The sequence below is a fragment of the Gopherus evgoodei genome, chromosome 2 (genome assembly GCF_007399415.2).
Source record: "Gopherus evgoodei ecotype Sinaloan lineage chromosome 2, rGopEvg1_v1.p, whole genome shotgun sequence".
NCBI lineage: Eukaryota > Metazoa > Chordata > Testudines > Testudinidae > Gopherus > Gopherus evgoodei.
In genome coordinates this window covers 95,870,549-95,896,464 of record NC_044323.1, presented here as the reverse complement: position 1 = coordinate 95,896,464, position 25,916 = coordinate 95,870,549, and the positions used below count along the sequence as shown (strand labels likewise).

Genomic DNA, 25,916 nt, shown 5'->3' with positions numbered 1-25,916 from the left:
GTTAGTTTTTAGAGCTATGGAACAGATATGGGTATGAATGGTAGCAGCAGATAAATTCTCTGTAATGCACCCTCCCCCCGCCCCTATACCCCCCTAAAGTAAATAAAAAAAACAACGTAAGAAAGAAGGGGTTTCAGCTTCTCGTTACAGTAAAGCCCTAGCCTGGATCGCTAGGTGGCACTGCAGGCGGCTGAGAAGGTGGAGCGTTCGGCGGCCAGGCCAGGTTTCCGCTTAGCTCGCAGCGGAGTAAGGGCCGGAGTGGGCCTTGCTATTGGCTTTCTATGGCTGGGCTTAGGGGAAGCAGCTGCTGTTGCACCGGGGGAAGGAGCGTGGCATGTACTGCGGGGCTGACGCCCCACTGTCAGGTGTAAGTATTGCACACGCTCAGGCGGCGGCGGGGACAGCTCTGTAATGTGTGATGGACTGCAGAGGAAAACCCAGAGACTAACGCCCGGCTGTCAATTAATCCCGGTGAAGGGATTTACCTACATCGAGAGAAAGACTGAGGGTAGCAGCTGTGTCGACATACACCAGTAAACAAGGCTTCCTTACTAGGGACACTCCCTCCATGTAAGGAGACAGGAGCCCAGGCAAAACCCCGTGGGGATCCAAACGCACCTCTCTCTGGGTGAGGTAGGGGGTGGCTCTTTTCTTAAAGGCAGGTGGAAGAGCACGTTGAGACGGATGGATTTGGCTGTGTGGCCTTCGTACTTCTAAATGCCCCTTTATAGAGGGAGCCTGCAGCCAGAGAACCCTGCATCCGTGGAGGTTTTGTGCATTGGGTAAAATTACACAGAAAGAATCACCTGAACTCAGGCATGCAAACAAAGCCCGGTGACTCGCTGCTCAGTGCAAATTCCTGGGGCTAGTTACACGCAGTAAGGAACTGCTGCTGGGTTAGTGGCGGGATGCGGTTTGATTGCCGGGGAAGTGGGTGGGAACCTGCTTAGCAATAAGCAGGGGGCGAGCCCTGGGAAAGGGCGGGGGGTGCTGCTTGATACGTGAGCAGCAGCCGGGTATTTAAAACATTTTGCCCTGACTTAAGATGGTGGCTTTGCTTCCTCTCTGCCTGCGCCCATGTGATTTCCATAGGTGGTGTCTGTACCAAGCAGCTGGAGGCCAGGCCGCAGGAGGGGCAGGTAGGGTGGGGTGAGCACTTCCCTCCCCCAGCCTGTGCTGCGTGCTCCCGTCCTCTGCTCCTGTAGGGGCTGGAGCCGGGGGGAAGGGCAGTGGCACTCTGCAGGGGTTTCCAAGTGGAAGTGGTTGGGGCTCAGTGGGGGTTTGGGTGCTGGGGGAATGGGGCTTGGTGGGGTGGAGGCTTGCATACAGGGAGCTCAGTGGGGTCTGCTGGGAGGGGGGCTGAGTGCTAGGGGCTCTGGATGCAGGGGTTGAGGTTCATTGAGGTAGGGTTTGGGTATGGAAGGGTAGGGGGGTTCTGAATGTGTGGGGTGTCTGGGTATGGGAAGTCTGATGCACAGGAGTTGGGCAGATGGGGAGCAGCTCCTTCCACAGTGACTCCTCCCCCCCCAGCTGAAGAGTGCTGGGGGCAGGAAGCAGGGGAGGATGCTGAGCTTTCTGCAGCTGGGGGAGATTTGTGGGGTTGAGTGACACAGCCCCAGCAACTCCTTGTAGGGGAAGAGGAAGTCAGCAGAATTCATGTCCCCCCACATATTTCTTTGCTTCCTTGCTGAAATATGACTTTCTGACAGGGAAGCTGCAAGGGCAGTAACACAACACTCCCTAGCTGCACAGATACATTTTTTTTTTTCAGACGTCCGGAGCAGCTGGTGGAGAGGTAAATCACTGCAGGGCTGGGGACACCCCGGCCAGTGGCTCCTACTCTGATGATGTGTAAACTTAGGGAAAGGGTGGAGCCTTAGAGCACAGTGAAGCTTGTATAAATTTGCGTGAATACGCTTATAAGTGAGAGCTGAGGTTTTTGAGAAGCAGTAAGGGATGCTGGACACTCAAATAGAAGAACCACAACTCATGGCAGACACCTTTTTAAAGGCCTGGATTTTTTCTGAAAATGCTGAGTACTCATCTGCAGAAAATCAGGCCCCATCAAATCATTAGTCCCTTTTTTTGAAGAGCTTGATCAAGGTGTTACAGTTTCTAATGCCCATGCCACATAATATGCACAAAATCCAGTGGAAAGCTCTGATGCATGGTATTGGAAAAGCCTCTTTCTATATTGTCTTTGTCACTGAATTTGTAGTAATGAATATCTCTTTTGCTTTCATCTGATAGAAATAATGTCAACATGTCTGTGCAATCATTGCTTTGTGAGAGAATCGCTGTTGCTAAAGAATTAATGAAGAGAGCAGAAGCCCTTTCCACATCACAGAAAGGAGGTATAGAAGGTGGAGCAAAGCTGTGCACTAAATTGAAGGCTGAGTTGAAATTCTTGCACAGGGTGGAGGCAGGGAAGGTGGCCATTAAGGAGTCCCATCTGCAGAGTACGAATCTCACACATCTCCGAGCTGTAATTGAGTCAGCAGAGAACCTGGAGGAGGTCATCAGTGTCCTTCATGTCTTTGCCTATGAAGACTGCTTTGGAGAAAAGCAAACGCTGATGGTAGATGTTGTTGCAAATGGTGGCCACACTTGGGTGAAAGCAATTGGTCGAAAGGCTGAAGCTCTTCACAGTATTTGGCTGGGCCGGGGCCAGTATGGCGACAAAAGCATCATTGAGCAGGCAGAGGACTTCCTGCAAGCGAGCCATCAGCAACCAGTGCAATATAGCAACCCCCATATTATCTTTGCTTTTTATAATAGTGTGTCCAGTCCTATGGCAGAAAGACTGAAAGAGATGGGCATATCCGTGCGGGGAGACGTAGTTGCTGTTAACTCTTTGGCAGAGCACTTGACTGAAGAGAGACACCTAAGTGCCAGTGAATCTGATGAAGAGAGCCCTGAGCGCCTGCAGGTGACCAGAGTAGACCGGGACAATTTAGTAGCCAGCATTGCTTTTCCTACAGAGATCAAAGTAGATGTGTGCAATAGGGTTAACTTGGACATCACTACTTTAATTACGTATGTCTCTTCCCTTAGCTATGGTGGCTGCTACTTCATTTTTAAGGAGAAAGTGTTAACGGAGCAGGCAGCACAGGAAAGGCAGGAGAGAGTCTTGCCTCAGTTGGAGGCTTTCATGAAGGGCAAGGAGCTGTTTGCTTGTGAATCCGCAGTCAAAGATTTTCAGTCAATCTTAGAAACTCTAGGAGGACCAGGGGAGAAAGATCGAGCCATCTCTCTCATGAAGAGAATTAATGTGGTGCCTGACCAGCCATCTGACCGTGCCTTAAGACTAGTGGCTAGTTCAAAAGTCAATAGCCGCTCTCTAGCCATCTTTGGGACAGGAGACACTTTAAGAGCCATCACGATGACTGCAAACAGCGGTTTTGTTAGGGCAGCAGCTAACCAAGGGGTTAAGTTTAGCGTGCTTATCCATCAGCCAAGGGCACTGACTGAAAGCAAAGAGTCTGTTGCCATGCCTTTGCCAAAGAACTGCACAGCCGATAGTGGGCTTTGACTAACCCATCTAATTAATTAGTCATTAAAATAACTGTTTAAACCTGCTGCAGTGGAGGCAGTTCAAGAAATAGAACTCTCAAAACAATACACTTTGTTTTCTTTTTTGTGTGCCAGATCCTGACAGGTGTGGTAACTTATCTTCAAATGAAAAATTCAAGAAAAGCAGAAAATCTGTACATCATTCAGAATAGTAATGGATGAAGAAATATAAGTTAAAACACGTACATCCTCTGTATGTGGAATTTTTGTTCTCAACTCAATAGAGTATACAATAATTTATTCATGGGGATAACTGTGTTTCAGTGGAAAATGTTAACTGTGTTCTACGTTATTAAAAAGTTCAGTTAGAAACTCAAGCCAAGTGTGCTTCTAGTGTATCTGTGCCCTGTGGTGTTTTCATCCCCTGTTGAGGGACTACAATTTTTTAAAAGGATTGTGAAATCACCTCTGCAAAATGTAAGCAAATAGAATAAGTTAAAGGATCATTTGATTTTTCATTTATTGGATAAAGTGAACTACTAGAAAAACATGCACCATGTTAAACATGTGCAGTATGCTAAGGAATGATTGTAATGTACCAACTGATCATGTGTACAAATGCCAGTTCCTTGATCCTCAAAGGTATTTGATTTCAATAGGAGTTAAGTTCCTAAATGCCTTTTGAGCATCTGGGTCTAAGTCTTTCACCTCTTTTGGTTTTAAAAAGTGTATATCTGGATTGTAGTACAGAAGACAGACTTAGGAGTTTTTGGCTATAGCTTAACTTCCCAGGAAAAAACTGAAACTGGAGTTTCATTGGCATTTTCACTTTTTATTAATATGCCAGGGCTTGCGTGCGGGTGCCTCTGACAACCCAATACTGTAGCTGCACTGAAGAAATTCTCCCCTTCTTCTTGTGGGCTGTTTACATTTCCTATATGCTGCTGAAGCAAGGGGCAGAATCTCTCCCAATGTCCCACGGAATGTGATGTTGGTGCTCCAGCAGGCAGAATTCTCTTGTATTGAGCCACCCCTGAACCAATGTCCAAGCAGAGTGCTAAGGAGCACTATATTGCTGAAGGTTCAGAGCCAGATTCTTGGATCCTGCTATATTCCCTTTTGTTATTCAGCAGCCCAAGGGGAATAGAAATCTCCCTTAGGTCCCCTGAGTATGTGTATTTGGGGAGAGATGATGCTGATTTGGAGAAGTAGGGTGGGTAGGTAGGTTGCTGCTGATTACTCATTTCATAAAAGCAGAAGCTGTTTCATTGGTGGGTGATGCCATCACTGTCCAGACACTGTAAAGCAGAGAATTTAAAAAACTCATTTTATTTAGTCTTCTGTCTTATCGAAAAGAGAACACTGATTAACATTTGAAATGAGTTACATTTATTTAGATGTTTGTCACATTATTGCTGATATGTTTATGATTAGTATTTTGTTCACAGTAGACAATGAAGGAATGCCAGAGTGAAAAATGGGGCACTGAGCAATACATTTTATCAAGATGGCTAGAAAGTATCTGCTGAATATTTTGTGCAGTTGTTGGAAAGGTATCTTTTTATCCCTGCCACTTGTAGTTCAAATGAAGGGCATTCCTTTATGTTTGACTCTCCAAGGGCAATGCTCAATACATTGTTGGAGGTGGGAGAGAAGGGAGGAATCTAGTGCTCACTTTACCTTAGAGAAAGAAAGATATGCAGACTACACAGAGGGTGAAAAAACTGGGAAAGCATGTCACTCACAGGTATAGCTATGGTTTCTGGTCAACAGTTTGTCCTCTGTACCTTTGCAGTTAAACCATGTTCAGATCCACCTGTTTTTCCCTCTAATAGTGAGGTAATTCTTGAGGTATAGACAAGGCCAGTGAAATTTGCATATGTTTGTGCTAATTAAATATCTTCTCCCCTAGCTGTAGAGGTTTATGACTGGGTAAGTTAATGTGACTGTGGTTAAGCTGTTTGTTTATGAACATGTGTCCAAATTATTCACACAAAGGTTTAAGACACAAAATCATAAAACAGTTGCCCAAGTAGGTATGTGTCACCTGAGGTTCCTTTGCTCAGAAGGAATGAAGAATATACTCAGTAGAAAGGAGTACAGAATGTTGGATGTGCTAAATAAAGATACCCTACCCTTCTGGTATAATATCCTGCTTCCCTCAAAGATGGTTTAGTATGGTAGATGTGTTTTGGTAAAGCTAAACTGCAGCCTTCTATGAAATGTCCCTGTTCTATAAATAGGGAGTTAGAGAGAGGTCCTTTACATTCCTGTTGTTGAGTATCCCCATTCTTGAAGACAGGAGCAATTTTTCTTTCACTCTCCCCCACTCCCCGCCCCATTATAGAAAGGGCAGCTCAAACCCCATTGAGTTCTCAATAGAACATAGCAGTTCAGACCAGTGGACCATAACATCCTTTATCTGGCCGGTACCAGAATGTGCAAGAAACCTCACAATATACATGTGTGAAATAAGCAGTGCATGTGGGAAGTTTTTCTCTAACCCCAGTCACACACAGGCTAGCTTGTACAGATGTATGAAGGTTTATCACTCTATTTTGTAATTTCCTGTCTGATATGGGTACGGATGTTCTATATTCTTCAAACAGTCTCACTAAGTTCTTGGCCTCAAATATGTCGTGTCAGTGAGTTGTGCAGCATAATTATTCATTCTGAGTTTAAAAATAAGATCCCTTTATCAGTTTTAAACTTGCTGCTTTTCAGTTCCATTGATGGTATTGTTAGACCTGGTAAACAGGAGTGCACAACTTTCTGCCCTTCATTATTTTGGCCCTAAGAACTGGACTTGCCCCACTTTTTCTCCCCAACCGATTTTGTCACCTCTGAAACACAAATTCCTTCATCTTGGGGAGACATTCACCCCGCACAATAAGATAATCATTCAGTCTAAACTGTGCTATGCAGTTTGTTGTTGTAGAGATGGTCTGGCCGACCTTGTGTCATGTGTAAATCTTCTGTTTCCAGGCCTTAGTGTATGGTATCATCACAGGGTGGTTTTATCCATTTCAAAACAAAGCACTTTTCCCAGTATATTTTGTTTTTCTTTTTTTTTTAAACACACTCTAATTTTGTTACTGTTTGAATTACTTGCACATTGCCTACCTGCCACCAATTTTCCATCGATCCTATGAATGATACATGAAGAAGGTCCCAGAGGGGCTATAGAAATGCCCCCAGGACATTGAGGTATTTGCACCTTCCAGTCCTTTTTATTACTTAATATATATCCATGTTGATTTTATGCCTTAAAAAATGTGATTTGAGGCTGTCACCCAATTTGAACCTGAGCAATTTTCTGGTTTGCTGGTACAACAGAAAAAAAATTGTCATGGAGTGAAAGCATGGTATTTCAAGGCACACTCTGGAATCTGATATTAGCTATGTTAGGAGCTGAAATACGTTAATACAGAGCACCAAGTATTACTTTCATATCTTCCATCCAAGCATCTCACAGTGATTTACATGTGTATATTTAAAGGCTTGTAACATCCAGGGCAGGATACGTAAGTGATAGCATTTCAATTTTACAGCTGAGTCTCGGAGGCATGGAGAGGTTAACATCACTCAGGAAATGAGTTGGTAAAGCTGGCAGTAGGCCCACCTCCTATGCCACAGGGCTGAATTGTCTGACCTAATACTTGCACTCAACCCAACCTAGAAAAGAGCATGAAAACATTTTTTCACTACAAATAAGATTTTCATGAGGCCTGTTAACCCCTAATCTGCTTAGCTAAGAAGTGTTATTGAAACATTCCAAGCTGCCATGTGGAACCTTAATTTCTGCCCCCCGCCTCCTGGGAGCACTATAGGTGCATATTGTTTTGTTTGACTGTAAGGTCTCTGAGGGGAGAGCTAGTGTCTTTGTCGTATACAGCATTAAACCTGCTGTCTAATCAACTAATAATAATGTGGGAATCAGTTCCAGCTCATGGTACGTACTCAAAGTATTAAGGAGGACACCAAAAGGGTATTTGGATTATATATTTACTCTTGTTCCTGTTTCTAATAACTCTATAAATTCACATCTGAAATCTGTTCCAGGAGTAATTTTCCCTTCTCTATTCCTATCTGTTTTTGTTGATTAACTTGCACATCAGCTGGTAAAATTCCTGATGTTTATTTACCTCTAAGTGTGAAGATACAGGAACAATGAAAACCCCAAAGACAGTTTTTCACTTTACCATCACAACTGGCAATAACAGGCACTCTTGCAGGTAGAGTGGTTAAGGAATGAAGGGACAAGGGGAGTAAACTATCTTCTTTAGCCCAGTATTGGTCAGGAAGGTAAAGCAGTGTGAGGAAGTTTATGCTACAGCTGTACAGCAACCAGTCTGTGGATAAACAGAAGGCTCCAAGCCACTGTAACCGCATTACTAGTGCAGGAACAACAGCTAGGGAAAAAAATCCAAACTTTTCATGAGTGAGAATGTGGTGCAGGAAAGTGGATTCAGAGTCACTGCTGGAGCCTGTATGAAGGCTTTCTTATTCACATTCACACCTTACCTGTATCCCAAGATTTGCGCATAGGTTTATGCAGAGATTAACAGTTAGTGGAGTGTTATGAAATATTGTGATGGGAGATAGAAAAATCCCCCTCCCCCCCCCCCACACACACCAAAACTGGCAGTTTCAGCAGAAGACAGGCTGCCATTTGTAACAATAACAATGTACATTATGGTAATGTCATTCTATTTTTTTTTATTATTTTAGTTAGCACTCACAGGAGATACAGAGAGACAGCCACTAGTAATGCAGAGGGTAAGGGGGAAAGTTGCTACATTATAACTGGTACATGTCAGCTGTGACCTGTCTAATCTGTCCTAGAAAAATTGTAAGTAGGCATAGATTGGTGGTTTCTTGAAACCCAACCAATTGTTGCTAATTTTCTACAAGTTGCAGCTTCTAAAACTATAGCAAGTTTTATTTTGTTATCCCATCAACTGAAATTTTTCTTCATTGGAGCCAAAGCCAGCAGCAGGGGTTGGTCTTGTCTTCTGTCGGAATTAATTTTGCTATTCATTCTAAAGGCAAAACCAAAGGTATGAATGAGAAAAAGTTCTGCTGATTTATGGAGTATAGAGACCGAGCCCTTAGCCATTCCCCAGTAGGAGTTACGATTGCAGAATTGATAGCCTTGTTCTTCACAAAGTGCTGTATGTACAGCACTACTGAAATGGAGCCACCTCTGGGAAAAGGAGATAGGGGAAATGTCCTGTGTTGTATGACCAAGTCAAGTATGTGTATTTCTGAAAAGTACCATGGGGTCTTCAATAGGCACAAGATTATCCTATGCCCTTAGAGGATCCTACTTAATAAGGTCTCATCTACAATACATCTTTTCCCTAGTAAAATGACTGGTAATCAATTTAGCTGCCTCAGCAGGAGGAAGGGTTGAGTTGTCCTTGCTGGGATTTGAACCTATGGGTCCAGTGAATCTAGGTATTACTTTCTATCGGGGTAGAGAACTCATTTGGTGGTTAGCAGAGAAATTATTGTATCTAATGAAAGATTCAGCATCTTCCTATGTGTGTTTCACCATAGCCCTGTATTATGGGGCCTGTCTTAGAGCAAGAGGTAACAGCTCTATTTCACCAACCCAGAGCTGCCAGGTGGCAGGGGGCTTGGAGCTGGTGCTGCTAGTAGAAAGCCAGAGTTCTGATGTCAATAAATCTCATGCTGAGCAGACAGAAGAGGTGTTTACCATGGACACAGGGAGCAAGGGGATATAGGACACAGCAGTTTGCATTACATCACTGATAACTTCCAGGTGCCAAAAGGGCAAGTAGAGGGAGCTGTCAGTGACATTTCACCTTGAGTGCTTCAGCCTGCAAATCTGTGTATCTACTAGGAATGTGGGAGTCATAATTTTTCCCCACTGGCAGCAGGGGTGGAGGCAGTAGTGTAAACTTAGCTCCAGTGGTTTTACCCCCATGTCACCTAGCCAGGTTAGATTGCTCACTAGTAAAACCAGCTGACTTCTGTCTCTGCTGCAGCCTCCAGCTCTGCTCCCCTTACTGAAAGTACACTAGCGGTGGATTCTACTTTTCCTAGCTCAGACAAGACACTAAACTATCTCTCAGTGTTAGAGGAGGGGATGTGGGAATAACAAGCCAGTAGCTCTTATTGGGTAAGACAGAATGAGCAATATGAACAATAATAAAGGAACAGAGAAATCCAAATCAACAATTGTCTGAGCCAACACGTGGAGGGGATCAAAACCTGGCAGAAACATAGGTCACAGAGGGGGAAGCAGTGGCTCTCCAGTGTACTCCTCCTTTTCCCCTGACCCCACTGAAGGCCCTGTGCACATCTGGCCCCATTAGTGCAGCAAAGATGGTGGGGAGTTTGTGGGGAAAAGCAGAGGAGATGATAAAGGGTGAGTAAAAGTCAGAATTAACTTACTGTGAGGTTCTGTGCTTGGCTCTTTGGTTGGTTTTGTGCTGGATTCTTTGGTTGGTTCCACACTCGGCTCTCTGGTGGACTCTGTGCTTGGCTCTCTGTTGCGCTCTGAACTTGGTTCCGCACTGGGGTCTCCACTTCCTTCCCCGCTGGGCTTTCCAGTAGTCTCCATGCTTGAGTCCGTGCTTGGCTTTATGCTCGGCTCCATGCTTGGGTCCCCAGACAGAGGAGTAATCAATGCCTCTGGAAAAACAAAATTGTCATGAATGGGTGTCATGGGTGTTCAGCATCTTTGAAAATAAGGCTACTTATCTGGGTGCCTAATATAGATTTAGATGCCTATCTATAAGCAACTAAATTTTGAAAACTTTGAGAGGCTCCAGTTTGCCCAGAGAAGACAACTGTGGCAGTTGGAGGAGGAAAGATCATGGGCCAAATTCATCCTTCCATTGAAATTAACAGTGTTTTACCAGAGACTAATTTGGCTCTATGCCACTAAACATAACAAAATTCCTGAGACTGTATTTTCCTTCAGGCCTTGGAACCTATCCTATGAGTCTATAATGGGTTTGATTTACCTTGTGGTTTTATTGGATCAACTAGAAACACAGCCAGTAGAGCTGAAAGGATCAACATCTTTCTCAGCATGGTTGACTTGGTGCCTTAAGTGAAGTGTCAGGAACCAAGAGGGAAGTTTCCAGTGGCCAGCTGAAAGGGAGTTCAGGTTCTATTTAAAAGAATCCCCTGGCCTCCGCCCACTTTTGAAGCTTCCCAGAAATAGGTCATTGCAAAATAAAATGTCTGGACAGCATGCTCAGAGTTGGGATTTGGGGTTGTCAAAGGACTGTATCATTCTCATTAATCAGTTCCCGCACACTGCCATGGAGAGAGATGACCTTAAACACAAGCTGTGGAAGAAAATTCCAGATTGTTAGAAGTGGCATGGTCATGGAAAAAGCCATTATAAACTATAGCAAAACCAATAATGATTTCCCCAACTTTGCTTCTGGCATTGTCAGTTTCCCAAGACAAATAATCAAAGTGGTTTCTGTTGAGGTTATTGAAAATCCTGGTATGACTCTTGACAAATAGAAACTGCCTTAAGGTAGGTGAAAAGCGTGAAGGGTCACTAAAACCTGTTGTACATTTTTTTGCAATATTGTAAGACAATTAATTATAGTGTAAGAGTGGTGGTGTTTTGGTCAAGGCTGGGATGGGCATTTCATGCTAAATCCCTCTTGTCAGTCATTTATAACTTAAACACGCATCCCTCTGGGCTGAGATTTCTCATACTTTGTCTCAGCCCAAAGCTAAATGTTTTTGGAAAGTTTGAAAAACATCAGCTAGATCCTCAGGTGTGAGGTTGCTCTTTTGCACTGCCACATTGGTGGAATATGACCATAAAGCTGGCGTAACTGACTCCCGGAGAATAATCCCTAATACAAAGGGGAATCCTCTGGTGGCACAGACCTGGCTTGGCTTCTATGGCATTCCCCCATCCCTACTCACAGCATAGAGAACATAACCAGAGGAAAGATACCTATGTGCTGAGGGAAATCTTCAGCTGCAGTATTGGCCCTTTGGGTTTATTAGCAGCCAATGTAAATTAGAGTAGCATAGAAGCTGGTCCTATATATTCAGCTGTTTCTGAGATAATGTTACTGTGGGCCTGATTCTGATCATACAGTGCTGTAAATCATGGGTAATTTAATCTGTAACATGAGTGTAAGGCAGTTCAGAATCATGCTCCTTCACTTAAGAATGTTCTGATCTTTGTACTTCTGAATCCCATTCCTAAATATTGCATCAGCCTAGTTTTTCTGTGCTGATTTTGTTTCAAGTTTCTGCCACCTCTGGGGTTTGCCTTAGGCAGTGTTCTTCTAATCAGGGGTTTCTGTGGTGCAATACAGAGAGTTTGGTTTATTTATTTATTTTTTATTTTTTTAGCTTGTGATGAAAGAAGAACTGATGTCCATTAACATCTACAACTATGAAGCTACTGCTATAGGCTTCTCTGACTTTTTACTAGGTTCAGTGTCAGCATCAGTTTGATTGAATTCACATACTTATTTTTAAAATCCCACATGAATAGTAGAAGCTAGGACTCTTGATCACAGTTAACTCATGCAATTAACAAAAATTAATTGCAATTAAAAAATCTCGATTAATCAGTTTTAATCCCACTGTTAAACAATAGAATACCAATTGAAATGTATTAAATACTTTTTGATGTTTTTCTACATTTTCAAATATATTGATTTCAATTACAGCACAGAATATAAAGTGTACAGTGCTCACTTTTGTGGAGATTAATGGAAGGAGGAGGCACACATCAGATACCTAAGGGGGCTCCTATTAGGGCCTTAGTGAGGCTCTGGGTGTTCGCTATTTCCCAGCACAGATGTAATGAAGTTGAGTAGTGTCCGCAAAAGAGAAACTAACAACTAATTATTCCTCAAGAAAGGCTTTTAATGACTTGCAACTATACAGGCAACACAGACAATAAGAAGAACAGAATTAAAGACCAACACTGAGTGAGAATTAATATAAATGACAAATTATACTGGAGACAGGCACAAGAACAAGTAATATTATGCATTAACTTCTTATTCCTATAAGTTCATATATGACAGACAATTAACATTGGAAACAGCTACTAGAACATGCAATGCTGCTATTTTTGATTAGCTCGCAACCTTACAGGCGTTATATTCGCCTCCAATAGCATATAATCCTCTATGTGATACTAATACATTGATTAATTATATTTTACCAATCTTAACACATATATTTAATTAATATACTTTTACTAACTTTTATACTAACTTTATGGTAACGTACTGAAGACAGGCACAGTGACTTGCAAAGTTACTATGATTTATAATCTGTTGACCTTGCCCACACCGTGCCCGTTTCCAGCAAGGCACAAATACATATACTGTTGCTATATAATTTACTATTAACTCCTACTACTTTTTAAACAACTTAATTTATTGATAAACTTAACCTATAGTATTAATACAGACTTAAGATTAACCAGCTTGAACATTACCAGACCGTTTTACCTAATACCTCACCCTTTTTTCATCCAAAGATACATTACCTTTCAGTTGACCATTCCCTGCACTGGCCAGGCACAGATAGTCAATGAAGCACAAGTCCCTTTGGTTGTATGGGCATATGTGAGCCTGACAAAGAGCGATCTCTTTCAGGTCACACACACACACACACACACTTCGCCATTTTATTTATACAGTACTTGCTGACTGTGCTTTTGAACAAATCAACCAATCAAGGTGGCCAAAGTTTACAGAGTGGCATTTGCAGTTGTTTTGAACTAATGAACTGTGCACCTGTGACCAGCTCATCTTTCCTTTTTGCGGCTAGTTGTGGTCAACTTGCTAGACTTAAACCTTAAATCAGCTTAAAGAGGTGTCTGGTTGCAGAGCATAGTAACCACAAGTCTGTATCAACCTTTACCAAGTTTCCTTCTTAATCTATAAAGCTTCCTAGATAGATTATGCTTATGCTTGCAGGATTCTACTGTACTCGCTTCTTTCAGCTTCCGGAAGTTTGAGGCCTAGCAGTACTTAGCCTGACACTACTTGGCAGGCTTATGCACATTAAGCACAACTTTATATTATTTTTTTATTACAAATATTTGCACTGTAAAAATGATAAACAAAAGAAATATTTTGCAATTCACCTCATAGAAGTACTGTAGTACAATCTCTATTGTGAAAGTGCAACTAATAAATGTAAATTTTTTGTTACATAATTGCACTAAAAAACAAAACAATGTAAAACTTTAGAGCCTACAAGTTCACTCAGTTCTACTTTTTGTTCAGCCAAGCACTAATACAAACAAGTTTATTTATATTTAGGGGTAATAATGCTATCCACTTATTTACAGTGTCACCTGAAAGTGAGAACAGGCATTCCCATAGCATTTTTGTAGCTCGCATTGCAAGGTATTTACGTGCCAGATATGCTGAACATTCATGTGCCTATTCATGCTTCGGCCGTTGTTCCAGGGACATGCTTTCATGGTGATGACACTCGTTTAAAAAAAAAAAGCGTTAAGTAAATGTGTGACTGAACTTGAGGGAGAATTGCATGTCTCCTGCTGCGTTTTAATCACATTCTGCCATATATTTCATGTTATAGCAGTCTTGGATGATGACCCAGCATGTTGTTCATTTTAAGAACACTTTCTCTGCAGATTTGACAAAACACAAAAAAGGTACCAATGTGAGATTTCTAAAGCTAGCTACAGCACTCGACCCAAGGAAGCATTATCTCCTGCAAATGTAAACAAATTTGTTTGAGCAATTAACTGAACAAGAAGTGGGACTGAGTAGACTTGTAGGTGCTAAAGTTTTTTATATTGTTTTATTTTTAAGTGCAGTTATTTTTTGTATATTCTACATTTTGTAAGTTCAACTTTCATGATAAAGATATTGCACTACAGTACTTGTATTAGATGAATTGAAAAATACTATTTCTTTTTACAGTGCTAATATTTGTAATAAAAAATAATATAAAGTGAACACTGTATACTTTATATTCTGTGTTGTAAATGAAATCAATATTTATGAAAATGTGGAAATCCAAAATATTTAAATAAATAGTATTCTATTTATTCTGTTTAACAGTGCCATTAATTGTGATTAATTTTTTTTATTGCTTGACAGCTCTAGTAGAAACCCAAGCCTTGATGTTTATCATCTCTCTTTAAAATTTTGAATGAAGGAATCTTATTGGCTGATGAAGATTCTGGCTGTATGGAATATCAGTATAACACACAGGTCAAAAATAGATAATTGACTCTAATTAGTGTGGATGTGACTCCTCAAAAAATTTACCCTAGTCTCGCTGTTGTTTTTCCTTAGAAATTTATTCACAATGCATAACTCTCTTCACAGGTGTGATGTACCCAGACTTACAATCCAGACTGAGTAGCTGTGTGAACACCCCCCCCGGGGGCATTCACAAGGAGGGGCAAGCAGGGGCATGTCCTCTCCCCAATAATCATCAGGGGCACAGAACTCTTCCAGCCCCGGAGCTGTGGGGCGGGGAAAGGAAGAGCGAGCGAGCCCTGTTGGGCTGGAGGGAGGAAGAGCAAGCTCTTGCTGGGGTGAGGTGGAGGGAGGGAAGATAAAACTCCTGCTGGGGGAGGGAGGCACGATCAGTTAAATTTTTGTGCATGTCCTTGCTTGCCTTTTAACCTGGGGTATCCTTTACAGTGCCTTGCTGCTATAGCTTCCATCCTGGACGCTCACAAACAGCTTCCAGCATGCAAGTCACCCCTAGGTGTGTGGGTGTGTACTGCAGTCTGCCAATCATACATAGGTTCTTACCAGTCTAAATTATACTTCAGGGTGACCCAGCACACTTCCAGTCCCAGATTTTTTTTCACCCAGAAAGGTATGTGCTATATTTCCCAGCCTATCCTGGACAATAAAATGTATATAGGTCTGTTGTTTCATCAATGAAAATAATATGTACACATCTTGTTATCTCAGAGTTTTCCAGACACTTCTATTTAAGCAGACTGGATTAGGTAAAACAATAAAAACAAGTTTATGAACTAGAAAGAGATTTTAAGTGAATACAAGTAGTGAGGCATAAAAGCCAGAAATGGTTACAAGAAAAATAATGATAAAACAGAACTAATGCCTAACTTAACAAACTATGTTAAATTCAAAGTAAAGTTGTTTTTTTCTCACCACATACTCTCAACACTCTTACTGGCCAAACTTCTTAGGCCAGGACCCCTTACTCTGTGTGATGTCTGCTTCCTTTGTTCCTTCTCATTCAGTGAATTGAGAGAGAGAAAGGAGAAGAGCTGTCTTGGGGTGTCTGCCCCTTCTTTTTATACTCCTGTCCCCTCTTTGAGAAGCATTTCCAGCTGGGAGTAAAGGCGACAGGTGGTCTGTGTAGAAGGGACTGCTATGATGTTTTTTTGCCAAGGTGTAGCTTCTTTTTGCCCATGCCCCTTTTCCTGCCAAAGAATGGTCACTTAGAAGGCAATGGACTTGTTTATACCTGGCTGAGGCATTAGCGTGCCCTTTGTCCCCTTTCCTGCTTGATGACTCTGTTTATTGCTTAAATGCAAATTAAGCAGAGCAGACCTGTTTGCCAACTTCTGTTTGGGCAGGACTGTAGTTTGGAACATGTGTTAACACCACCATACAGTGGCATCTTATAACTTCACAAACAACGTGGCCATACATATTTTACCAGGACAATAAGGAGCAGCAAAATACAAGTTTTCAAATAGTAGCTCACAGGGCATACTTTGTACAAAGATTATTACAATAGTGAACACGGGTATATTCTGTCACAATGGGGTGATGGGCACACAATGTATTCAGTCCTAAAATGGAATATGATACAGAAAGACCATCTACAGTGACTTATAAATGTTACTACCATTTGCCTGGCACTGTTCTTCCATTCCCTCTTGAATCCCAACATCAGTTTCTACAATTCTGAATAGTCTCTCTCTCTTATGGGGAATTAATTGAAACACTTCAGGAAACAGAATGTGGGATGACAATTCACAGGATACACTGAGCAGAATCACACATTCAATACCAGTGAGATGTTCTCTTGCCTGCTGTCCTAGGATGTCTCTGAGTGTCACAATCTACAGTAAGTGCATATACGTGTGTGTGTGTGTGTGGCAGTATGGAATAGACTTCCTTCAGGTGCAGACTGCATCACACCTCAGAATTTCATTTATATGGGTATTGTCAAACACCAGCCATGTCACCCAGAATGCTCTCAGCATGACTCTTCCCAGAAATAGGTGAATAGCTGGAGACTTACAGTGGGAGACTTGAAGAGCTTGATCTGCTGAAGTTGATCAACAACAAGATTGAGGGGTGAGTTGATTACAATGTGTACATACCTTCACAAGGAAAAAATACCAAGTACTAAAGGGCTCCTTAACTTAGAGGAGAAAGGCGTTACAAGAACCAGTGGCTGGAAGCTAAATCCAGACAAATTCAAATTGGAAAGAGTGAGGGTGAATAACCATTGGAATAAACTACCAAAAGACATGGTAGATTGTCCATTGGTTGATATAAAATATGGACTAAAGACTGGTTGCTTCTCTGCGGGATATTCTTTAGCAGCATACGAATTATTGGGCTTAATAAAGGGGTAACTGGGTGAAATTTAATTGCATGTGATATATAGGAGGTCAGAGTTAGAGCTGGCCAGGAAATCACATTTCAGTACTGTGATAATTTGAGAATTTTCAGAGAATTTTTCATCCCAGATTAGGACAAAAAGACAAAAACTTGAAAATGTTTGCAGAATTGACATTCCAAAATTCTTCATTTTGGAAACAGGAAACCCTAATTATCTCTGTTTCAGGCCCAAGAGGTAAGGTTCAGTCTTGGGCCAGTGACACCTTGTGGCCCTGCTGAGGTAGAAAAGCAGCTTTATACCATTAGAAAGGGGAAATTCCCAGGCTTCTAATAGGACACACGCAATTGTTAACCTGACATTGTGCCTTTAATATATCAAAATGGCCTTTTATTCCTGAAAACTTACTTTAAATATCTGACAGAGATCATCCTAAAATGATTGTTGGCCAGTGAAATGAGCTGATGGCACCACATGTTCAGGTTGGTTGCAGTTCAGTAAAGCAGTATCAAGGAACAGTTGTAAAAAATGATTTACTGAAGCAAGTCACTCTCTAAGGACCAGGAGAAACAGTTCTGACTTTTGGTCTTGGCAGTATTACTTTGGAAACTTGCCTAGGAAGCCATTTGAGAAATTAGTTCATCAAGAGACTCACATTTGAAGATTCCTTGGGTTGCACAACATGTAATGCAAACCCATTTTTAAACCACCTACTACGTCAGCAGCAGCAAGGACGAGAATTTCTGGAAAGGTGAGGTAGACATGGGATAAGAAGACCTCATTCCTTTATTGTGAAATGAGGATAGTTTGTCTGCCCAGGGCATCTACTGCAGAGATAATGATTAAGACTCTGTGAAAGGGGGTTGTGTTGATTGCCTCACAGGTGCTCTAGCTAAGGTCAGATTTCATTCTTTTTGGATTTGTTAATTTTTGTACAGCACCCAAAGAAAATACAAAGTGTTACACATGTGAAAAATGATCATTTTCTTACATTATCAATGCCAGCTTGGGACGTACAGGCCAGATATATTCTGTATTTAAAAACCCAGTCTTCTCCATAAATAAGGAGATGAGGCCATCTTTCCTTTTAAATTAAGAGGTTGAACAATGTGGGCCTCTTACCCTTACATTTCCTTAAGATTAGCCATAGCAAAGGAAGGTGATCTAGCTACATTCAAAGGAAACTGAATTTGGACCCACTGGTGTCATTCAAGTAGTCCCTACTCGTGAAAGCAGCTCCATTGACTTTTATGAGGTGAACTTGTACACTCCCCCTGCACCTTTGTTTGAGTAATGTTCCCGTTGGAGCTTGAAGATACCACTAATATCTGCCTGACATACAGACACTCGAAGCCACCTTTTCTCCCTTAATTTTATTCATTATTAGTTTCTGATAGCTTTCAACTGTTTTCCATATGATTTATTATTATTAAAATAAGACCTAGAGGCCCCCATGAGGAATTAAGACCCCAGCATGCTAAGAACTGTACACACACACACACAAAGTGAAAAGCCAGTCCATGCTCCACAGATCTTGCAGCTTTTAAAATAACTTTTTCTATGATTTCAAAAATTAGAATGAATGCTTCACAGTCCCAAATTTTACCAAGAAAGAGACACATTTTGCCACCCTTATTCATGTTGAGTAGTGCCTACAGCTGGTCAAAAAATGTTTTCTTTTTTCCATGACAACTAGTGACTGCATAGCATAGATTAGGCATGGCTCCCACTGGTGAAGTATCATGAAAATGGTGATCACAGGGGAAACATGCTGAGCTGGGAATGTCTAGGCAACTGCCTTGGTAAAGACTCATTACTGTGAACCCCCCCTCTGGGGCACATGGCTTACACTATGTATCATCTTTCTACTTCTACTGTTAATCTTAGATCCCTAGTTTCTGATTAATAAACCAAACCTGTGCTTGACTATTTGATGTCTGCCCTGTTAATAAGCTAAAGAACCCAATATTTACAGGAGCCCTATTGAGTTCACCAGTGTTTTCAGAGTAAGGTACCACTTAATGTGACCAAAAGTGGCAGAACCTGGCCCTCACTGGTTTTGATAGATTTAACATTTTCCCTAGGGTTTGTGTCATTTTAAAAAATATTGATTTTGACACGTGTTTGATTATATATTATGTATACAAATGACCAATGAGACAAGTATTTCATGATACTGGAGCTTCTGCTCATTTCTTTCTTGGTTTATAAATGATATTGTGTTTATTCCATTCTGGGAGATTTGAGGCAAATTAGAAGTAGGAGCTAAATGGTTTTGGATGAAGGGTGGGCTGGTTTATATTTAGGGAGTTATAATATGTAACTGTCCATTTTGAATAATATTTTGTGTGCAGTTTCAGGCCAGAGGCTCCAACAATGGCCAAGTACCAGGTACATTCATCCAAGTACTTTGCAAAGGCAGGTAAGTATTATTCCCATTTAACATTTAAGGATACTGAGGCACAGACAGGTTTGAATGACCGCATCTCACTGCCCCCTCAGAGAAGTATAAAGCTAACTTCTTCATTTCAGCTTTCCCAGAGCCACAACAAGGAGGAGGAGGAGATGACAGAATAGGATGTGAGTGTAAGATACCAACTGCTTCTAGGGAAGTAGGGAGGAATTGGTCTATTTTGGCTGTGTAATTATTGGGGCTACTCCGTACCCCAACCCCCTAGGATGCCAGTGGCATGCCAGGTGTACTACCATTCAGATGCAGGCAATAGTGGTACTTCAGCAGCTGGGCCTTGCAAGCGCCAGCCCTGATGAGTCCCAGTAACCACTCAGACACATGGCTAAGAGAGAGGTTATATTATCAGGGCTCAGTCTCTGTTCAAGCAAATAGGAACTTATAGGTTTCCAAGCCAGGCTCAGTTAGCTCTCATTGGGGCTCTCCTGCACTGGCTCCATGTCCAGTCACTAATGCTCTCACACAGAGCTGTAACATCTGGTAGTCACAGCCTGTTCCATAAGGGCTCTGCATCCATTTCTGACTCCAGCTTCTCTCCAGGTCCCTGTTTGCCATGCATTCATTGTCTCAGCTTCCCTGCAGCTTCTCTTTTGCATTGTGGCCACTGCCTCCTGACAGAACCCATCCACTTCCTGGTTCAGCACCTTTTCCCTTACCTGGCCAGGAGAAAGGGACCGGCAGTGGAAAGGGGACTGATAGGAGTTGTAGACAGACCCATGCTTTGCAGATCCATTATAGTTGTGGGTTTTTTTTGTAAGGCACTTGATCACTTTGGTAATGGGCTCTGTTTAATATAGAAATTGTCATACTGGATCAAACCATTCTATCCAGTATCCTGTCTCCAACAGCGGCCAGCTCCAGAAGTTTCAGATGAAATCGTGCATTGTGGCAGTTATGGGATAACCTGACCACAGGGAAAGTTTCCTCCTAATGCTCATTAGCTAGATGTTACTTTCTGCCCTGAAATATCAGGATTTTTTGTTTCTGATCTTTGTTCATATTCATTCTTTACTATTGTTACTCTGTATGATCTCATTATCCATATAAAAGTCCAACCTTTTTTTGAATCCTGCTAAGTTCTTGGCCTCAGTGATATCTAGTGGCAATGAGTTGCACGCGTTAGTTGTGCATCATATGGAAGATGGATTAAATGGCCTAGATAGGGTTAGTAACTTGCCCTTGGTTGCACAGTTAGCAGTAGGGTGGGAAATGGAACTCCAGGCCAAAACGTTCAAAATTGGATGCTAGTTTAGTTTAGGGTGTCTTAGTTTTTGGTTGCTGAGGGAGACACTGGGCCTGATTTTCAGAGACATTGAGTACCCACAGTTCCCACTGACTTCACGGCCGGTAGCCTCTGGTCTAACCAAACCGTGCATGGCACAGGATCTCAGGTTGGGGGATGGAGAAGGCAAAGGTCACTGAATGTTATCTTTGCGCTTTATGAGATATTCATGTAGCCAGGTGCTATTCAACATGAATAAGGCTATTAACATCTGGTCCTTAGTGATTTATATGTTGGCATAGCAGTTGTGATTTTTCAATAGCATAGTGATCTACTGTTAATACAGCAATTGTGATCTGTATGAAGGAATACATAACGTTTGGTTTAAACAGCAGGCTCCATATACATGAACAGGATTTACAACATATAATATTTCCCCCCATTTCTTGGGACCAGGGAGCAAGCTCAGGTAGCACAATATACTTGTTTGATCGGAATATCAACATTTTACAAGCAGTTTCCATTCTGCTGGATTCTGTCATCCAGGGGAACTGAAAGAGTTAAGAGGAAAGTGTCCCAATTTTTGTTCATCCCCGCAGCAGAAAGTTCCAAAGATAAAAGCATATCTCAGCATGAGCAGACTGTGAAATGTAGTTGAAAATAAATTCTTTAATGCCAATTGATATTAGGAATTTATTTTCAACTACATTTCACACTTTGTTCATGCTGAGAGGACTTATGATCTTTGGAACTTTCAGGCTGCAGGGCTGAGCAAAATAGGTAGCTTTCCTTTTAAATAAAGCGGAAAGTACTGGAGTGAGATAATATCTGTCACAGATTATAATATTTATATTTATTCCTCACAAAACCAAAATCCCCCTAGGCATGTCTCAGATTCACATGAGGTCTCTGAGTTCTAGATTTTGCATCTGGGCATATAATTGCTTTAACTGAGAGATGTGCTATGTGCATTTGCTACACTACAGCTGTATTCCACCCCATCAAATATACATAAAAGATAATCTGAAGCTTTCGGCAAGAGAGATAGTTTAGACAACATGTTGAACTGAAAGGCTAGTGGATCAACCCATGACATTGGGGTTCAAATTTGGCAATTTCCTCTTCACCTGTGATGAATGTTCATCTCCCTCACAAAAACACTGTTCCCTCTTGATTAGGAGTTAAGGAGCTTGAGCTAACTTGATGGCTCTTTCAAAGGTCAACTGTAGCTTATGCTCACTACAGTGAGTCAAGTTCCATCTTTTCTGGAGGGTAGCATTGCTTAAAGCACTGCAGCAGACTCTGACCACTTTAGGCAGCTGTCACCACCCCAAATACCAGGGACACCTACAGCTTTGTACAGCTGCAATTCTTGACAGAATAGCAATGAAACTGCCATGCTTGCCTGTCCAAAACTCCTAGTGACTTCAGTGAGAGTGTTTAGTGTGCAAGGATTCAGGATTCATTCCCAAATGTTCATTTACTAAACTCTTGGGAGATATATCATGGACATATATGGCCAGAACTTATCATTTATAACCAGGACTATTCTGCTTAGGCCAAACCTGAAACCCTTTCTCAGTTATATCGGCATAGCTACATTGGTCAGGGGCATGAAAATGGCACAGCTCTGACAGACGTAGCTATGTTGAAACTCCCCCCACTATAGATGCAGCTATGTTTATGGGGAAATGCTTCTGATGGCATAGCTAACATCATTGGACGGAAAAACACCCATCTTCTCCCAGTGTAGTTTGTGTCTACACTATGGGATTATGCCAGCATAGTGTAGACATACCCTCAGTTTTACTTAGTCCTTTTTCTACATCCCCACGTGGATTATCAACAGGATTTGAAGCGAGGACCTTCAGCATCACGACAGAGGACTAAAAGGAATAACTCCATTAATGGGTAGCCTCTATGGAGACGGTACCTTCTTGTTGGCTAGTCCCTTGGGGAGGATGCAGCACACAATTTGCCAGCATATTATACTTGCTCAAGGAAAATTCCTGAAAACACTTCAGTGGGAATTATGCCAGAATAAGAGCCAAGTAAAGAGTGAATAAGGACTTCAAGATTTGGCCCCTGGTGGATATATGCCCATAACTGCCATTAATACCAATAAGCATTTTACACTCACATGGTAGAATAGGCACTCCTGATGCCTAACTACCAACAGAGCCCTTACAAACCTCATTCACAGTTTCAGTCCGTTGAAATAGTTGACACTGGGCCCTCCTCCTTATAATATTACAAAAAAAGTAATTTTTTTTTACTTTTCCTTGAAACCTTATTGTTGGGCAAATTTGCATTCTGATAGAAATGTAAACCCACTGAAGCACACAGAAAGCAGTCTGACAGGGATTTTTTTCTACTTCTGATGTTACACGGACCTCTAGAGGTGCCAGGTATTAAGTCTTGCTAACTTTTCTGGGAGTAGAATTTAAGGTGTTTTTTTTTTTAAAGATTCAGATAGAATTTGCATTCAAATAGAATTATAATAGTCTGACTTACAGCTATGAAAGTCATGAAAGATTGAGTTTGGAATGGCTCCCCATCATTCATGGGACAGCATATATTACAGCAGATCGTGCAATGTTAGAGGACTACTTCATTACCTAAGCACAGTCAGTCTCTATATAAGATAATAGGCACCTTAGAAATACCCTCTGAGGGAGTGTGTTTTCTTGCTTTTGTGGGCTTATGCCGGACCCTTTGACCCCGATTCTCCTATGTTGCTCCTTGCATTGTCATTTACCCAAGCGCAATATGGGTGTAAAATGCTTCTGTTTCCATCTGGTAGTACTTCACACTAACTGCGATCTTAATCTGTCTGTGCCTCAGTTCCCCATCTGTAACATACCACTACTTCACTTAACAGAGGTGTTGTGGAGCTAAATCAGTTCATGTCTGTGAAGCACTCAGATACTATAATGATGAGAGTCATAGAAAAACCCAGGAGGAACTTCATAATTCTGTATTCAGAGCAGGATGTCAATAAGACCCGGGGGCCATACATTGAACAAGAATGAAAAAAAAAGAGTTGCTCATTAAGGGCTTGTCTCAGAGACGACCAGTGCCTGATGACAGTGGGGGGACAGAGTGAGGGCAGCCTGCTTCAACAGTGTTATTGAGCATGCTCAATCCATGTGAGCATGCTCAGTACAAGCCAAGCAGTAAATCTGGGGGCAGGGAGCATATGACCCCACCCATGCCCACCTCACATTGCCTCTGGCTTTTCTACACTACCACTTACTTTGGTATAATTTAGATCGCTCTTGGGTGTGAATAACTCACACCCCTGAGTAATGTAAGTTACTCTGACTTAAGCGCCCATGTAGACAACGCTATGTTGGCAGGAGAGCTTCTCCCGCTGACATAGATACTGTCTTTCGTGGAAGTGAAGTAATTAAGTCAACAGGAGAGCTCTCTCACATCATCTTAGAGCAACTTCACCAGTGAAGACAAGCCCTGACTGAGCACCATCCAGTCTGTGCACTGAATAAGGCAGAGGTCCTATGGAAAAAATAGTGCAGGATAATGTTATTGAAGACTGTATCATAATGTATTAGCATAAGGGAGCCAAACTAAGGTTTCACAGGCAAGTATAATTCTGGTATGCGCTAATGTTTCAGTGCTTGACTTTGCAATCTTAATAGTGGTCTACTAATATAGTTATTTGTGTGTAATATTTGTATATACTGAGAAGACATATATCCTAGGTTGATTCCCACATAAGGATGGTTTAAAAACGAAACAATTGGGAGACACAAAGCACAGTGCAAACCAAGAGATGAATGATTGTGCAACTAAGGTGACAAAGATGGAAACTAGGGACATTTTCTGCTTCCCTGTTGAAGAAAGCAGGGATTGTGGTAGTGACTTCCTCACACTACCTATTAGGAAAAGACTTTCCATCAAAGACTGAGGAAGTTAAATACTGCCTAACTCTGGGAGAAAGCAAACAGACAGCAGGGAGAACATCTCATTGTTTAGCTGTGATGTCACCCAGTCAACACAAACAGGGCCAACTTTATGACCCGTGGGGCCTGATTGGAATACTCGGCAGCAATCCGAGGGTTTTGGAGGCACTTCGGTGGCGGGGGGTCCGTTCCGGGTCTTCTGTGGCACCAAAGGAGCTCCCCTCGGCCACCAAAATGAAGCCAAAGACCCCCGGAGCAAAACCCCTCTAGGCCCGAGCATGGGGCCCTCTTCAGCATGGGGCCCAATTCCAGAGAATCAGGGGAATTGGCATAAAGCCGGCCCTGAACACAAAGCCAAGCATTGTGAAGTCAGCGTTGAGGTCAACACAGTATTTGTGGGGTGATGAAGCCTAGCCTTCCTTTCTAGAAGTTTCAGCAGTTCAGTGGAGTGGAAGTAGAATGGCTGGGTGAATCTCGTGGCAACAGAGACACACACAGCAACTCAGGCAGAGAGAGGAAAAAGAGAAATTACAAATGATAAAGAAGAGATTTAACAGGCGACATGAGAGGAAAAGCGGAACCCAGAGAAGTCCGTGGGAACAGATAAGTTTTTGGGTGGAGAAAGTGTGGGTATTTGTGTGTTTGTGTAGGGGTCATGATGCAAACTAGGGGAACCAAGTCATGGAAATCCCAAAATCAATGGGTCTGTGAAGATTTGTTCCCTTTCCGAGAGCTGGGGAGATGGTGCTGCAAGCTGCATGGATCCTGGGATTTTTCTGGTGCTGGGATTACGACTGTGAGATATTTTTCTCATTGCATTGGAAGACCAGAAAAAGAAAATAAGACATAAAGAAAACAGACAAGTTGATCTAACTGCTCTGGTTCAGAGGGAAGAGGAGGGCTTTAGAGTCCTGGGGAGTTTGTCTGGGAGAGATTGCATGAGAGAGAGTAGGAGCTCTGAGTGTGGCTAGGAGTTTGGCAGGGACGTCTTGGTGAAGAGGAATCGGTGGATTCATGGGTCCCATAGGGTTTGGTTTAGGGAACTGTTGCAGGCTGTGTTGGGTGACTAAATGAGTCTGCTGAGCCTCTGCATCTCACAGCCAGACTGGGAAAGTCTCCCTTTCCCTCTTTGATACAAGAATTAAATTAGGTACCTCCCATTTCTAAGAGAACTATCTTCTGTCCCCACAAAGCTCTCAGATGAAGCCCG

At 42.2% G+C, this 25,916-nt stretch overlaps 2 protein-coding genes across 7 annotated transcripts; one reads left to right on the top strand and one right to left on the bottom strand.

Annotated features, from left to right (window-relative positions):
* Positions 1-207: 207 nt before the first annotated feature.
* Positions 208-3,890, top strand: C2H7orf25 (chromosome 2 C7orf25 homolog). 5 transcript variants are annotated; one of them, XM_030551401.1, is made up of 3 exons: positions 242-367; positions 1,093-1,139; positions 2,251-3,890. In XM_030551401.1, exons 1-3 carry the CDS (start codon positions 335-337, stop codon positions 3,530-3,532), a joined length of 1,362 nt encoding a protein of 453 aa, XP_030407261.1. In that variant the 5' UTR covers positions 242-334; the 3' UTR covers positions 3,533-3,890. The 5 variants fall into 5 exon arrangements, with proteins under 5 accessions (XP_030407260.1, XP_030407261.1, XP_030407263.1 ...); XM_030551400.1 differs by lacking the exon at positions 1,093-1,139 and having other exon boundaries at positions 208-367; XM_030551403.1 differs by lacking the exons at positions 242-367; positions 1,093-1,139 and adding an exon at positions 376-570.
* Positions 3,891-4,306: 416 nt separating this feature from the next.
* On the bottom strand, positions 4,307-10,616 carry LOC115644909 (testis-expressed protein 29-like). 2 transcript variants are annotated; one of them, XM_030549358.1, is made up of 3 exons: positions 10,512-10,616; positions 9,937-10,176; positions 4,307-4,811 (listed from the first exon to the last, which is right to left on the bottom strand). In XM_030549358.1, exons 1-3 carry the CDS (start codon positions 10,579-10,581, stop codon positions 4,798-4,800), a joined length of 324 nt encoding a protein of 107 aa, XP_030405218.1. In that variant the 5' UTR covers positions 10,582-10,616; the 3' UTR covers positions 4,307-4,797. The 2 variants fall into 2 exon arrangements, with proteins under 2 accessions (XP_030405218.1, XP_030405219.1); XM_030549359.1 differs by lacking the exon at positions 4,307-4,811 and adding an exon at positions 8,196-8,555.
* Positions 10,617-25,916: the final 15,300 nt, after the last annotated feature.